The sequence below is a fragment of the Salmo salar genome, chromosome 08 (genome assembly GCF_965601325.2).
Source record: "Salmo salar chromosome 08, fSalSal1, whole genome shotgun sequence".
Classification (NCBI taxonomy): domain Eukaryota; kingdom Metazoa; phylum Chordata; class Actinopteri; order Salmoniformes; family Salmonidae; genus Salmo; species Salmo salar.
This window is the reverse complement of record NC_138298.1, coordinates 22259262-22275943: the sequence shown is the minus strand read 5'-3', so window position 1 is coordinate 22275943 and position 16682 is coordinate 22259262. Positions and strand designations below refer to the sequence as shown.

At 43.9% G+C, this 16682-nt stretch overlaps 1 protein-coding gene across 1 annotated transcript in view; it reads right to left on the bottom strand.

Moving 5' to 3' along the window:
• Positions 1-16682, bottom strand: part of LOC106610216 (FRAS1-related extracellular matrix protein 2) — a 51215-nt gene that overhangs the window by 11833 nt on the left and 22700 nt on the right. Inside the window, exons 3-11 of the mRNA XM_045722768.2 lie at positions 14629-14775; positions 11487-11717; positions 10991-11116; positions 9129-9380; positions 3684-3833; positions 1572-1781; positions 926-1123; positions 444-608; positions 65-247 (exon numbers count right to left, since the gene is read on the bottom strand). Of these exons, the coding sequence (XP_045578724.2) occupies positions 65-247; positions 444-608; positions 926-1123; positions 1572-1781; positions 3684-3833; positions 9129-9380; positions 10991-11116; positions 11487-11717; positions 14629-14775 (1662 nt within the window). The remainder of the gene's footprint in view (positions 1-64; positions 248-443; positions 609-925; positions 1124-1571; positions 1782-3683; positions 3834-9128; positions 9381-10990; positions 11117-11486; positions 11718-14628; positions 14776-16682) is intronic.

Below are 16682 nucleotides of genomic sequence, written 5' to 3'. Positions count from 1 at the left end.
GTTAGGGTTGGTTATGTCTGTGTTACATGATTAAACTATATGAGAACTTAATGGTAGGACTCACCCTCCGACAGCGGGTTGTAGTCCTCTCCAGAGGTGGCTGACCCGTCCTTGGTGTGGACCCTGACCAGGGAGACCTTGGAGGTGTCTCCTAGCCTCAGGATAGGGATCTTCACCACGGCTGTCTCCCCCTGGATCTGGGGCTCCCGTACACTGTACTTTATCTCACTGAAACGGATGATGGGCTCTGAGGAGAGAGAATCAGGTTAGACTCCAGATACAAAACATACTACCAACTCTAACTCTCTAGAGACTGAATAAAATAATTAATAAAACAGAGTATTTTGGCATTTTATTTGTAATACTTCATTAGATAGATCTATACAATGTTAGCCCAATGTTAGGTGTGGTAGATATCTCCGTGTTCCTTGGGTAATGCTTACTGTCTTTCTCGTCAGTAATGGTGACCACCGCCTCTTTCTGTTCCCCTATGGAGGCTCCGAAGGGTGACTTGCTCTTGGGCGTTCCCAGCACCAGGCGGAACTCCTCATCCTCCTCATACAGGTTATCATCCACCAGGTTTACCACACACTCCTTCTCACTCTCCCCTATAGGATAGACAGACAGGGGGAACACAGCGTTAACACATAGAAATATGAGGATATGGGGGGTTGGCATATAAAAAGACATTGAGAGAGAGAAGGGGTAGAGCTAGGGAAGGAGGGAGAGAGAGGGAGTGAGGGAGGGAGGAAGGGAGAGAGAGAGTAAGAGAAGGGGGAGAGAGAGAGAGGTGAAGAGAGAGGAAAGGAGAAAGAGAGAGGAGAAGAGCGAGGAAGGGAGAGGGAGAGAGAGAGACAGAGAAAGGGAGGGAGATGGAGAGAGAGAAACGGAGAGAGAGAGAGAGAGAGAGAGAGACTGGGGTTACCTGGTAAGAAGGTGACGAGTGACCCGTCCGTGTTGGGCCTCTCATCATAATCCATCATGACCTCGGCAGAGCCCTGGCGGGTGTAGCAGCGCACCGTAGACCTGTGACTGATGTCTCCACTACGATACACTACGGCCTTCATCTCCCCGTCCGCCTCATCCACCTTATAGGCAGCATCCTTGAACTGAACCTTGGGCACTGGAATGATAAATAGATTTGAATTAGGCTCTGAAGAGAACAGAATACTACTTATCAGTACTGTGGTTTTCTAGTAGCTCAATATTCTTTTCATGGCTTCTGCATAGGGAGCATAGCTTAATTTTCTCATTGCTCACTGACTAAATGTGCCTTAGACCATCATCTCAAAGCTACTTCTATATGGATAACAAAACAGCCTATGTTAATGCTAAAACAGGGGTTATGTTAACGCTAAAACAGTGTGTGAAAGTGTGTGTGTCTGTAGAATTCATGGTCAGTAACAGTATCATTAATAGTGATGGTGGTCTCTCTGGGGGCTATATATCTACATGTATGTGTAACAGAGTGTGTATAACTCACGGTCAGTAACAGTATCATTAATAGTGATGGTGGTCTCTCTGGGGGCTATATATCTACATGTATGTGTAACAGAGTGTGTATAACTCACGGTCAGTAACAGTATCATTAATAGTGATGGTGGTCTTGCTGGGCTCTCCCAGCACAGCGTTCATGGGCATCCTCAGCACCAGGTCAAAGGTTTCCGGCCCCTCCAGCTCCGGCTGACCCAGGTCATCCAGGATGGTCACTCTGAATGTCTGCATGGTCACCCCGGGGGCAAAGTCCAGGTTACGGCTGATGCCCACGTAGTCTAGGCCAGCTGGCAGGGAGACACGGGGAACATAGAAATAGAACATTACACATATAGCTTAATGGGGAGAGAGTCAGTAAGGGCATTGGAATACTACCATGAAAGAGATGACACCGGAATGTTTGAGAAGTATTAGGAACGATTGGGAATTCTGTGTAATTACACTGAGATTGTGAATAATGTGAAAACAGAGATTGAGGGACTCCAGGGGAAATGTAAATACTGTGACAGATACAGTGGCTTGGGAAAGTATTCACCCCCTTGCTATTTTCCTATTTTGTTGCCTTACAACCTAGAATTATAATAGATTTTTTTTTTGGGGGGGGTTGTATCATTTGATTTACACAGCATGCCTACCACTTTGAAGATGCAAAATATTTTTTATTGTGAAACAAACAAGAAATAAGACAAAAAAACGGAAAACTTGAGCGTGCATAACTATGCACCCCCCCGAAGTCAATACTTTGTAGAGCCACCTTTTGCAGCAATTACAGCTGCAAGTCTCTTGGGGTATGCCTCTATAAGCTTGGCACATCTAGCCACTGGGATTTTGGCCATTCTTCAAGGCAAAACTGCTCCAGCTCCTTCAAGTTGGATGTGTTCCGCAATCTTTAAGTCATACCACAGATTCTCAATTGGATTGAGGTCTGGGCTTTGACTAGGCCATTCCAAGACATTAAAATGTTTCCTCTTAAACCACTCAAGTGTTGCTTTAGCAGTATGCTTAGGGTCATTGTCCTGCTGGAAGGTGAACCTCCCTCAAGAATTTCCCTGTATTTAGCGCCATCTATCATTCCTTCAATTCTGACCAGTTTCCCAGTCCCTGCCGATGAAAAACATCCCCACAGCATGATGCTGCTACCACCATGCTTCACTGTGGGGATGGTGTTCTCTGGGTTATGAGAGGTGTTTGGTTTGCGCCAGACATAGCATTTTCCTTGATGGCCAAAAAGTGAAATTTTATTCTCATCTGACCAGAGTACCTTCTTCCATATGTTTGGGGAGTCTCCCACATGCCTTTTGGCAAACACCAAACGTGTTTGCTTATTTTTTTATTTAAGCAATGGCTTTTTTCTGGCCACTCTTCCGTAAAGCCCAGCTCTGTGGAGTGTATGGCTTAAAGTGGACAGATACTCCAATCTCCGCTGTGGAGCTTTGCAGCTCCTTCAGGGTTATCGTTGGTCTCTTTGTTGCCTCTCTGATTAATGCCCTCCTTGCCTGGTCTGTGAGTTTTGGTGGGCGGCCCTCTCTTGGCAGGTTTGTTGTAGTGCCATATTCTTTCCATTTTTTAATAATGGATTTAATGGTGCTCCGTGGGACGTTCAACGTTTCGGATATTTTTTTATAACCCAACCCTGATCTGTACTTCTCCACAACTTTATCCCTGACCTGTTTGGAGAGCTCCTTGGTCTCGCTTGCTTGGTGGTGACGCTTGTTTGGTGGTGACGCTTGCTTGGTGGTGCTACAGACTCCGGGGCCTGCAACACCACCAGAACAGGTGTATATATAGAGAGATCATGTGACACTTAGATTGTACACAGGTGGACTTTATTTAACTAATTATGTGACTTCTGGAGGTAATTGGTTGCACCAGATCTTATTTAGGGGCTTCATAGCAAAGGTGGTGAATACATATGCACGCACCACTTTTCCTTTTTTATATATATATTTTTTTAAACATTTTTTGAAACAAGTTATTTTTTTCATTTCATTTCACCAATTTGGACTATTTTGTGTATGTCTATTACATGAAATCCAAATAAAAATCCATTTAAATTACAGGTTGTAATGCAACAAAATAGGAAAAACGCTAAGTGGGATGAATACTTTTGCAAAGCACTGTATTCTGGAAACGCTACACCACAAAGAGGATAGGAATAATAGATCTAACATCCACGTTCTTCTTCTGACCTTCAGCAGAGACGGGGTCACTCTTCCTGGAGCGGACGGTCACTGTGGCCGTCTTGGAGAGGTCAGTGCCAGTCCTCCAGACCCTGACCTCCACGTAGCCTGAACTCTCATCCACAATGTAATCTAGTTCTCCGAAATACAGAGAGGGCTCTGTGGGTTAGAGGGAGAAAGAGAGAGAGGGGGGAAGGGAGAGAGAGGGGGGGAGAGAGAGAGGTCAGGTCAGTATATTATCATCTACATCTTACAGATATGAACATTAAGTTACAAAAATGTGGTTTCAATTAAGGATGTCTTAAGGGAAGAAGCTGTCATGGGATAATCCACATTTCTGGAATGAACTCGGCTTGTCAGATACAGTTGGTACGGCTGACGGGGTCACCCCCCTTTTCCCCTCTTTTTCCAGGAAGAGAGCTGTCACCCCACTCATCCCTTTATCATCCTCCCCTCATCGAGGCCAGACAGTGTCGTCTGAACTCAGTGCCAGAGGTCTACAGTGCACACCTAAAAAGCCAGGTAGAAATGGTGGATAAGTGAAAGGGGGATGAGTTGGGGGGCAGAAGAGGGATGGGATGTCCTCCTTGTCTGATGACAGTAGCACTGATAAGAGGGAGGAGATGGGGGAGGCAGCACAGGCAGGAGGATCTCTCTACCTCTCCCTCTCTGAGTAATAGACTAGAGGGAAGGAATGCATATCTTTGGAACACACAGCGGATTAATCTCTCTACACCCCTCTATAACAGCCAGACTGATCATCACTGACAAGCTACCGCTGTCTACTGCACACCCCTCTATAACAGCCAGACTGATCATCACTGACAAGCTACCGCTGTCTACTGCACACCCCTCTATAACAGCCAGACTGATCATCACTGACAAGCTACCGCTGTCTACTGCACACCCCTCTATAACAGCCAGACGGATCATCACTGACAAGCTACCGCTGTCTACTGTACACCCCTCTATAACAGCCAGACTGATCATCACTGACAAGCTACCGCTGTCTACTGCACACCCCTCTAACAGCCAGACTGATCATCACTGACAAGCTCCGCTGTCTACTGCACACCCCTCTATAACAGCCAGACTGATCATCACTGACAAGCTACCGCTGTCTACTGCACACCCCTCTATAACAGCCAGACGGATCATCACTGACAAGCTACCGCTGTCTACTTGTACACCCCTCTATAACAGCCAGACTGATCATCACTGACAAGCTACCGCTGTCTACTGTACACCCCTAATGAGGTTGATCTATAATTGAGCTTTCTGCCATCTCTATAAGGGGCAGATACAATATTGTGACACTGGTGATTATTTAGTCTATAGCTGGATAAAATAGTAAAAGTAAGATGGAGAATAGGAAGTATGTACACATTTAACTGACTGTTATTTTAAGAGGTGGTCTAGAGATGTTTTTAGACTAGGGCTTGTACTGCCACAGTCAGACAACCACCACTGACCCGCTGAAACTTAGCTTACTCTCAATGCCTCTCAATCACCAGAGATACTGTTTAGTACCAGGGGTGGCTGGTGTGGGGGAAGGAGACATGGCAATCCTTAAAGGATCACTGAGAAGGAAGAGCCAGACTAATAACAATGAAGCCTAATGCTGGCTGGTCCCAACCACAGGTTTACTCAGCCAGGAAGATGGGTTTGCGCGCACACACGCGCACACACGCACACACACACACACACACACACACACACACACACACACACACACACACACACACACACACACACACACACACACACACAGAGTGTTGTCACTTCAGATTTCAGGACCCACCAAGAAGTTTGTGGCACAATGGAGGAATGAATCTTTCCATTGAGAAGACATCTCCTCTTGTCGCCTGGAGATCATGTCTGGGAATGCACGCTGATTACTTATACATAACGTTCCCATTGTACTCCAAATTACAGGGGAGGGAGTGGGGAGTGTAGCCCTGACTGTGAGTGTGTCTGTCATTAGAACAAACCAGTTAGTGAAATGAATGAGCTCTGAAGGGTGGGAGAGAGGAAGGAGAGGAGGAGGAGGAGGAGGAGGAGAGAAGTGCAGGAGGAGGAGGAGAGGAATGGCTCAGAAAGACAACTAAAGAGAGATAAATGACTCATTCAGTCAGATAGATGGATGGGGAGGACTGGAGTGGCCTCAGATTCAGAAAGTTAATCACTTGAACACTAAGGGGCAGTTTCCCAGACACAGATTAAAGGCTGATTTTCGTGATTTTTCTGTGTTTTATATATACTTCCACACTTTGAGTTTGGAATAATACTGTGAAATAGCTGTTAGTGTAAGAGCTGTTTGAAAAGGCCGCCTGAAATATCAGCCTGTTTTGTTGGGATGGAGTTTTGGCCTTCCATGGTGACATCACCATGTGGTAATAAGAAAGAGATGTCTAAACCTCTCTACCAGTAACGGTAGTTCTCGCTTGAGAAATTACCCTTTGCTAAGAAGCAATTTTTTGTGTATTTTTGTCCATTTTAATTTAAAACAATCACAGTGAGGTAATTCATTCTTACCCAGTAATGATTTGATATTGAGATAAAAACGGCTGCATTGGACCTTTAAGACTGGTCCTGGATTAACAATCATTATCAATGGAAAATCTCCATTGAACGTGCTTCTTGGTTTACCTGTGTCCAAGAAACAAACACATCTCCTTTTTCTCATCTAAAGCCTACGGGTGATATTTGACGTAGATGCAAACGAAAAGAGGGAACATTTATGTCGATATGATATCCTAATATGTTGCACTTTCTTTTTTCTTTTTTTTTTTACCTCCAAAGCATTCTTGAAGTTGTAAACAAACCATCACCCCCATCTCAGATAACAGCTACACAATTAAAACAAAAATGGAGGCTGAACGCCATCAAACAGGAGCCGGAGGAAAAACATGCCTGTCATTTGACATTCCTCTCCCACAAATCCCTGTTTCCTACCTGCCTCTTGGCCCCTGCAACACAAAGGGAAGCCCTCTGTTTCCCCCAGCTCCACTGAACGGTGGAGTTGGAGGAGTGACTCAGAACAAAACACGTTCAGAGAGCTCTTTTATGTGTCATGACAGAGGGTTGTCCGGTGTAGTTAAGACTGGAGTTTCTATTCTATTCCGTTTTCTCTCTTCCCAGTTCTACCACCTGTTACTAGAAGTATAGGATTGTAGAACAGATGGAGTGTGTAGTCAGGGGTAGAGCGAGAGGAGGGAGGAGGGGAAGGACCCGGCAAAGAGAGGGAAGTCAGGACAAACATGTTGGGAGAGGTGCTTTTGTCTTGGGTTGAGTGTGTTTGTGTGCCACTGTCTGTCTGTGTGTGGCTTTGGGGAATGGCGCCATCCATGAGTGGACCTGTAGTGGAATAGATTACACGTAGAGACCAGTGGTTACAGTAAAGAAGGGCATCACCTGGCCTCTGAGTTATGGTGTTGATGATGGCTGGAGGATCCTCAGCACCTGGCCTCTGAGTTATGGTGGTGATGATGGCTGGAGGATCCTCAACACCTGGCCTCTGAGTTATGGTATTGATGATGGCTGGAGGATCCTCAACACCTGGCCTCTGAGTTATGTTGTTGATGATGGCTGGAGGATCCTCAGCACCCGGCCTCTGAGTTATGTTGTTGATGATGGCTGGAGGATCCTCAACACCTGGCCTCTGAGTTATGTTGTTGATGATGGCTGGAGGATCCTCAGCACCTGGTCTCTGAGTTATGGTGTTGATGATGGCTGGAGGATCCTCAGCACCTGGCCTCTGAGTTATGTTGTTGATGATGGCTGGAGGATCCTCAGCACCTGGCCTCTGAGTTATGGTGTTGATGGTGCCACTCTCACCAAAGAGGTTTCACTGGGCTTTGTACAGTCCTACAGTACATGCTCTCACAAGCCCTACTGTAGTTCCTATGTGGCTCAGTTGTTTTTTGTTGTTGATAAACCAACTTGTAACCACATCTTTCCTGCCTCTCCTCTCTCCTTTCATCTACTGTTTGGCACCAGCTCTCTCTCTTTCAGTCTCCTGTCTTTCCTCTCTACCTTAGTGCTTTTGGCTGCATCAATTGTTCCTTTATTCTACCTCACTAACAGGAGAACAAAGAGTGAAGCAAAGTAATGCTATTGATACGTGTTTATCATCAGTGGAAAGTAATGACCCTGTTATCAGTTCAATAGTGTTGTATCTATTTGCATGACTCTGTGTTTTCAGCGACTGTGTTTGATATTAGACAACTGCTGGGAGATCAAATTATAATAAATCAATGTGGATGAAAGGGTTTGGGTTGCTAAGGCATCACAGGTGCACACTGACACACAACACACAGCACAGACAGAGACTGACACACAAAAACCCAGAGACAAAGACACACACAGCACAGACAGAGACTGACACACACACACACACACACACACACACACACACACACACACACACACACACACACACACACACACACACACACACACACACACACACACACACACACACACACACACACACCTGTAAATTGTAACTGGGAAAATCAAAGTGTCTCGGGCAACAGTTAAGCCCCCATAACAAACATAGAGGGAGTCGTATCATTATGAGTGGCCCATAGGAAGTCCCAGGAAGTCATATCATTAGGAGTGACCCATAGGAAGTCCCAGGAAGTCATATCATTAGGAGTGACCCATAGGAAGTCCCAGGAAGTCATATCATTAGGAGTGACCCATAGGAAGTCCCAGGAAGTCATATCATTAGGAGTGACCCATAGGAAGTCCCAGGAAGTCATATCATTAGGAGTGTCCATAGGAAGTCCCAGGAAGTCATATCATTAGGAGTGACCCATAGGAAGTCCCAGGAAGTCATATCATTAGGAGTGACCCATAGGAAGTCCCAGGAAGTCATATCATTAGGAGTGACCCATAGGAAGTCCCAGGAAGTCATATCATTAGGAGTGACCCATAGGAAGTCCCAAGAAATCATAGGGAAAAGCTGAAAGGAACAGTGTTCATAAAGGGTTATTCTGCTGTCCCCATAGAATAAACCATTTTGGTTCTAGGTAGAACCCGCCGTGGAAGGGTTCTACATGGAACCCAAAAGAGTTCTACCCGAAACCAAACTTTTTTATTAAAGGGTTATCCTATGGGGACAGCCAAAGAACCCTTTTAGGTTCTAGATCACACTTTTTTTAAAAGAGTGTACCCGTGTTCACTGAACCCAAGAGACTGGGGGGTTGAATAGGAAGTAAATCTGATACTGGTAGAGTTTCCTTTATAGTCAATATAGTAAAGGGTCAGGAATCATTGAGTCTGTTGCCATTGACAAGTAGCATTCAAGTTGACTTGAACCTGTGTGTTGAACTATTTGAGCTAGGGTTTCAAGTTTCAAGTAGGGTTTCATGACAATTGAGTGACCTCTGTATTCAACAGGTGACTATAGATGCCACCACCCACCATACGCCCAACAACCCCACTCACCGTCGTCGCTGTCGGCCAGGATGGTGACCTTCGCGCTGGGGAAGGTGGCTCCCACCTGGCCCCCCATGGGCATGCTGAGGGTCACGTTGAAGCTCTCTTCATCCTCGTAGAGCGAGTCGTCGATGATGATGATGCGGCAGGGCTTCTCCCTCTGGTCCTTGTCGAAGCGCAGCACGCTGGTGTGGTCCTCGGGACGCGTGATGTAGTCACTGTAGGAGAGGACCGTGCTGGGGATGGTGCCCGTCGCACTGGCTGTTGGGAAAAGGAGTTCAGGGGTCAATGGTTAAGGGTCAATAGAAGAATGACAGGCAGTTGTGGGGGGAGGAGAGTACTTTTATGTTACAATATATCTACAGTGCATTCAGAAAGTATTCAGACCCCTTGACTTTTTCCACATTTTGTTATATTACAGCCTTATTCAAAAATGGATTAAATTGTTTTTCCCCCTCATCAATCTACACACAATACCCCATAATGACAAAGCAAAAACTGAAATATCGCATTTACATAAGTTTTCTTACCCTTTACTCAGTAATTTGTTGAAGCACCTTTGGCAGCCATTACAGCCTTGAGTCTTCTTGGGTATGATGCTACAAGTTTGGCACACCTGTATTTAGGGAGTTTGTCACCTTCTTCTCTGCAGATCCTCTCAAGCTCTTTCAGGTTGGATGGGGAGTGTCGCTGCACAGCTATTTTCAGGTCTCTCCAGAGATGTTCAATCGGGTTCAAGTCCGGGCTCTGGCTGGGCCACTCGAGGACATTCAGAGACTTGTCCCAAAGCCACTCCTGCGTTGTCTTGGCTGTGTGCTTAGGGTTGTTGTCTTGTTGGAAGGTGAACCTTCGCCCCAGTCTGAGGTTCTGAGTGCGCTGTACTTTGCTCTGTTCATCTTTCTCTCGATCCTGACTAATCTCCCAGTCCCTGCCGCAAAAAAAAACATCCCCACAGCATGATGCTGCCACCACCATGCTTCAACGGTGCCAGGTTTCCTCCAGACCTGACGCTTGGCATTCAGGCCAAAGAGTTCAATCTTGATTTCATCAGAACAGAGAATCTTGTTTCTCATGGTCTTAGAGTCCTTTAGGTGCCTTTTGCCAAACTCCAAGTGGGCTAACATGTGCCTTTTACTGAGGAGTGGCTTCCGTCTGGCCACTATACCATAAAGGCCTGATTGGTTGAGTGCTGCAGAGATGGTTGTCCTTCTGCAACTCTGGAGCTCTTTCAGAGTGACCATCGGCTTCTTGGTCACCTCCCTGACCAAGGCCCTTCTCCCCCAATTGCTCAGTCTTGGTGGTTACAAACTTCTTCCATTTAAGAATGATGGAAGCCACTGTGTTCTTGGGTACCCTTCCCGAGCTCTGTGCTTCGACACAATCCTGTCTCGGAGCTCTACGGACAATTCCTTCGATCTCATGGCTTAGTTTTTGATTTGACATGCACTGTCTACTGTGGGAACTTATGTAGACAGGTGTGTGCCTGTCTAATCAATTGAATTTACCACAACTGCACTCCAATGAAGTTGTAGAAACATCTCAAGGATGATCAATGGAAACAGGATGCACTTCAGCTCAATTTCGAGTCTCATAGCAAAGGGTCTGAATACTTATGTAAATAAGGTATTTCTATTTTACATTTTTTACAATTCAAAAAATCTGTTTTTGCTTTGTCATTATGGGGTATTGTGTGTTGGATTGATGAGATTATTAATATTTTTGATCCATTTTAGAGTAAGGTAACAAAATGTGGAAAAAGGGAAGGGGTCTGAATACTTTCCGAATGCACTGTATATCTATGTGTATTTTATTCATGCATTTAATCTTTGTAAAAACCCATGTATTTGAATTATATAATTGACTGTATTCACCTTGCTGGGTGTAGCAGATGACCATGAGTTCCTGGCTGAGGTCTCCAGAGCGGCGAACAGGCACCAGCAGCTCCCCAATGTCCTCCTCTATCTTATACTCTGCCTGGGGGATGAACACCATGGACTCTGCAGAGGAAAGAGGGAGAAACCATAGAATTCAGAATTAGAATAGTAATTTAGTAGGATCTCTATGGGAGAAACACAGAGGATAGGCCATAGAGAACAAGAGAAGAAGAGTTTACAAGCCCAGGTGGGTCTGTACTTATTTGATGCATGCATATTTGCTGCTGCCATCAAATTGCCCAGCAATGGAACAATAAACATGATCTGATTCGGAATCTTAAATGAAGGATACAATTATATTTTTTTATGTGTCAATCCATGTAAATTAATGTAGCCTTTCCAATTGACTTAAGCCTATCTACTATTCATAAAGGATTTCATGTCGGAGGGCAAATCAAACAGACAATCTGAAGATAAGGCCGTTCATTCTTACCATCACCAGGGTCCACTATCTCCACAGTGGCTGTATCGGGGTACTCCAGCACGGCCATGACAGGCTCTGACAGCTGGATCTCAAAGGTCTCGCTGGTCTCAAACTCCTGGTCCGTGAAGATCTTCACCCTCCAGGTGGCCACTGTCTGGCCTGGGTTGAACTGGACCTGCTTCTGGGCCTTTCCCCGGAAGTCCTTGTCCTTCTCCGCCGTGCCATCCTTGGTGGTGATGCCTGAATAGAACCATATCGAACTGAACTTAATAGAACCTAATTGAATTACATTTAATAGGAATTTAGCTGAAGTAAGCTGAGCTGAACTGAATTGAATTGAACCTAATTGAACTGAATAGCTTTATAATAATGGCACGTAGCACTGTATAGTTTGTAGGGCATCAGAGGATGTGAGTTGACTGCAGGTTGACTGTGATTTACAGACTGTAGTTGCCTGGTTAGCTCTCATTGTCTGTCTTTGTTCATATTTGCCCACTACTGCGTCGTCAAAGACAACTGTGAATATAGGAGTGTACCCAATAAAAGCCTGTGTGTTGGATGTAGCCAAACAGACAAGTATGTTGACATTACCTGGTGACCTCTATGAGGAAGGGCTATCTGACCCCTCAATCAAACTAGGTTTTTCACCAGCGAGACAGGAAATGGGTCATCAGTCAAACAGGAACACAGACAGGGCAGATTGATAACCAGGGGGTCTGTTTTATTCTTAGGTTTCTTCTAATGGCAGGGTAATAATAGATAAATACACTCCATGAAGACCCTTAAAACCTGTTGGGGCTCGGGGGCAGTATTGAGACATTTTGAAAAAAATATGTGCCCATTTTTAACTGCCTTCTACACCAACTCAGAAGCTAGGATATGCATATTATTAACACATTCGGATAGAAAACACTCTGAATTTTCTAAAACAGTTTGAATGGTGTCTGTAAGTATAACAAAACTCATATTGCAGGCAAAAACCTGTGAAAAATAGATTTTAAAAAATGTGAATTTTGTGACTGTACTATTTAGTGTCATTGTTTTATAGATACCATAGTGAGAAAGGATTCATTTCGCAACACCTACGGCTTCCACTAGATGTCAACGATCTTTATAAAGTTGTTTGAAGCGTCTATGATAAACAGAGAGCAAATTAGAATCCAAGGAAGTTGACATGTCATCACTTCATTTTTCTGCGCCTGCGCATAAATCTGAGAAACGTGAGTTTTGTCTTCATTGTTTATCTCGACATAGGATAGGTTGTGTGAAAATATTACTGATGTTTAACGTTAAAAATGGACCAAAAGATTAATGCTAAACAACATTTGACATGTTTGAACGAACATAAATAGATTATTTACTAGGTTTTTTTTTAGCTTTTCGGCGTGATTTTACAGTCCCCCACCACGTTTTGTGGGAGCATAATGAACGCTAAGTTCTTGGTGTTATTTGGACATAAATTATGAACTTTGTCAAAAGAAACCACATTTGTTCCGGACCTGGGATGCCTTCCGGACCTGGGATGCCTGTCTTCTGATGGAGATAATCAAAGGTAAGGGGATATTTACAATGTTATTATCGATTTTAGATGATGCTAACTGTATAGCATAGCCTGTTGTTCTTAGCATAGCACACTGTTTATTACAAAATGTGATTTCCCAGTAAAGTTATTTTGAGATCTGGCCATTCGGTAGCAATTACGAGATGATAATATATTATTCTTTGAATGACAATATTATAATTTACCAATGTTTTCGAATAGTAATTTTGTTATGTTCACCGGAAGCATTTCAGAGAAGAAAAAAATCTGAATTTCACGCTACTGTAAAATGCTGTTTTTGGATATAAATATGAACTTGATGGAACAAAAAATGCATGTATTGTATAACATAATGTCCTAGGAGTGTCATCTGATGGAGATTGACAAAGGTTAGTGCATAATTCAAGCTGGTTTCTGCTTTTGGTGACGCCTGACCTTGAATTGAAAATGGATGTTTGTACTTTTGTGGCTATGTACTGTCCTAACATAATCTAACGTTATGCTTTTGCCGTAAAGCCTCTTTGAAAATCGAACAATGTGGTTAGATTAAGGAGATGTTTATCATTTAAATTGTGTAAAATAGTTGATTGTTTGAGAAATTGAAATGATTAGATTTTTGATGTTTTGAATTTCCAGCCTTGTTAGCAATCCCGGCTCGGGGTTCATTGCACAGGTTAAAGGGCCAATCAGTCTTTTACACAATGACAGTTAAATAGGTCCTGCTTTCTGAATAGTCTCTCCACTGACATTTACATTTTTTCGAAGTACCCCTAGTCAGAGTTGATGGTGGTGGGTGATGGAAATATTTACACCCCATTAGGGATAAAATAGTGGCAATTTAAAACTACCTTTATCTGAATGACAAGCAGAGAAAACAATGGGAGAAATGTACTATCTTAGATATATCACTTGGGTGATGATTTGTTTTGATTTGATTTGACTTGGGTGATGACCCAACAAGTGCAAGCCAGTTCCAACAGGATCTACCATGGTACACTCTTAGAAAAAGGGTTCCAAAAGGGTTCTTCAGCTGTCCCTATAAGAGAACCCTTTTTGGTGGCGGGTTCTACCTGGCACCAAAAGGGTTTTCTACCTGCAATAAAAAAGGGTTGAGACAGCCGAATAACCCCTTATGGTTCTAGATAGCACCTTTTTTTCAAAGAGTGCATTCCCTTGGCGTCGGCTAATGGGGATCCTAATAAATCAAAAATCATATCTATGTTCCCTTACATAAAAACCACATGGTTTCACATGTGGAAAATCACAATTTCACGTTAGATTTCACATGTGAAATCATGTGAAAACGTTTTTTTTTGGAACACTTCACATGTCCCATTGTATTTCTAGGTCAATAGGTAAATACTGCTATAGGGTCCATTTTTGTCATTTTATATCTATGTTTATAGGTAAATACGGCTATAGGGACCCTTCTAGTCATTCTATATCAATGTTTAGAGTTAAATACTCTCCTAGGATCCATTCTAGTCATTCTATATCTATTTTTAGAGGTAAATATGGCTATAGGTCCCATTTTAGTCACTGTATTTATCTGTTTAGGTAAAGACTGCTGTAGATCTGTGGTAAATACTGTGTAAGACTTCCAATACTCACTGACGAAGGATGTCTCTCCCAGGTATCCCCTGCGTCTGAGCATCACCTCCAGAAATTTGGCGTCCTCATCCACCAGATAGTACTCCTTCTCCAGGCTGATCCATGACCAGTTGAGCCGGAATGGCTGCGGCTTCAGCTTGTTTCCACCTGGAAGACAAAACTTTGACATCAGTTTTTGGAAAGTATTTTAAATTGTGAAGGGTAACTTGATAACTTAATGTCAGGGCTTACCCCCAAATCCTCCATCACAGGCCTCTTGAATGATGCCTAGTTTCTAATTTCCTCTCCCACTCCATTGTCCCCCCGTCCCCCCTCTCAGACAGTGCCTGGCTAGGGTTTCTCACCTCCTCACCCACATACGTGTGTCAGTTCCCTGGCTCCTTTGGCAGGGTTGTCTGTCCCTGGCGAGAATCGTACCTCCTTACCAGTCTCAGGGAATGGGCCAAAACAGGACAGAGAGCGAGAGACCAGTTTTTAATGGATCACTTGCTGACAGTGACTCAGATAGCTACTGTAAGTGATGGTCTTTTCAAGGGAATCCCTGTCTCTCTTCGTCTCTCTTGCTCTCTTGCTCTCTTGCTCTCTTGCTCTCTTGCTCTCTTGCTCTCTTGCTCTCTTGCTCTCTGTCTGTCTGTCTGTCTGTCTGTCTGTCTGTCTGTCTGTCTGTCTGTCTGTCTGTCTGTCTGTCTGTCTGTCTGTCTGTCACCTCTGACCCAAACCAGACAGTATTAGCAGAGGGGTTAAAGGTGAGGTGCAGAGAGAAGCTCCATTACTCCTGGTGACTCACTGACATGGCAGCCCCAGCCATATCCTTTAAGCACCAGCCGTATCCCTTTAAGCACCAGCAGCACCTCTGAGGGACAAGGGTAACTTCATGTCTATAGGCTTAAAATATACCTTTTACCCCTTGGTGTTAAACCTTAGTATTGTGAAAGTAGCTCACATTTGTTGTGGTGAAAAACAGAAAGATTAACTCATTAGTCCTTACAATGTTTGAGTCTGTGACCCATGCATACGGAAACCTCTAACTTGAGATTTGAACCTGGACATGACCCTCTGTAAAACCCCAGATTTAAAGCGGTTAAGACTTCATATCTAGGTCATTTTTCTCAGCTTGAAGTGTATCTACCTCATTAGGCCTAATGAAGAGAACAGGTGCCATAAAACACACATATTAACCAGACCTGGGTTCAAGTACTATTCTAAATAATTTCATAATTTCAAATATGTTGCCTGGTCTCTATTAAGCTTACCTGACGCAATAGGACCAATATAATAGTCCCAAAAGTACAACCCCCCCCTCCCTTTTTTTTAAGGTATTAATGTCTCGGCTGTCGAAAGGAGGAGCGTACCAAAATGCAGCGTGTGTGATGTTCCACATTTTATTTACACTGTGAAACTATGCAATACATAAATAAACTGAATGACAACAACAAACCGTGATGCAGAAGTGAAACATACACTGACTCAAAGATAATCTCCCACAAACCCAGGTGGGACAAACACCAACTTAAATATGACCTCCAATTAGAGACAACGATGACCAGCTGCCTCTAATTGGAGATCATCCCAAACAAAGCCCAACATAGAAATACAAAACTAGAGCAACCCAACATAGAAATACATAACTAGAACATAACAACATAGAAAAACTAAACTAGAAAACCCCCCTGTCACGCCCTGACCTACTCTACCATAGAAAATAACAGCTTACTATGGTCAGGACGTGACAATTAAATAAGATATCAAACGGTATTTGAACCCAGGTTGAAGCTCGTAGTCACCTGGAACTGATCACCGTTGACTATACGTTGCCTCCTCTGCCCTTAATCCATACTATCACATGACTCCTTTATCCTTCAAAAGAAAGTATTCCACTCGCCGCTTGACATTGGCCGCTCTAGACAGACAGAGTTACTTACTTAGCCAGTAACTTTCTTAATGCTTAAATCTTAATCCCAAGCTTCTTTTTTATAACTGCGGCCAAATGTCCAAACGCCTTGGCTTATCCCCTCTCTGACAGGCCCTAGGAGGACCCTTGACCTTGTGTCTGA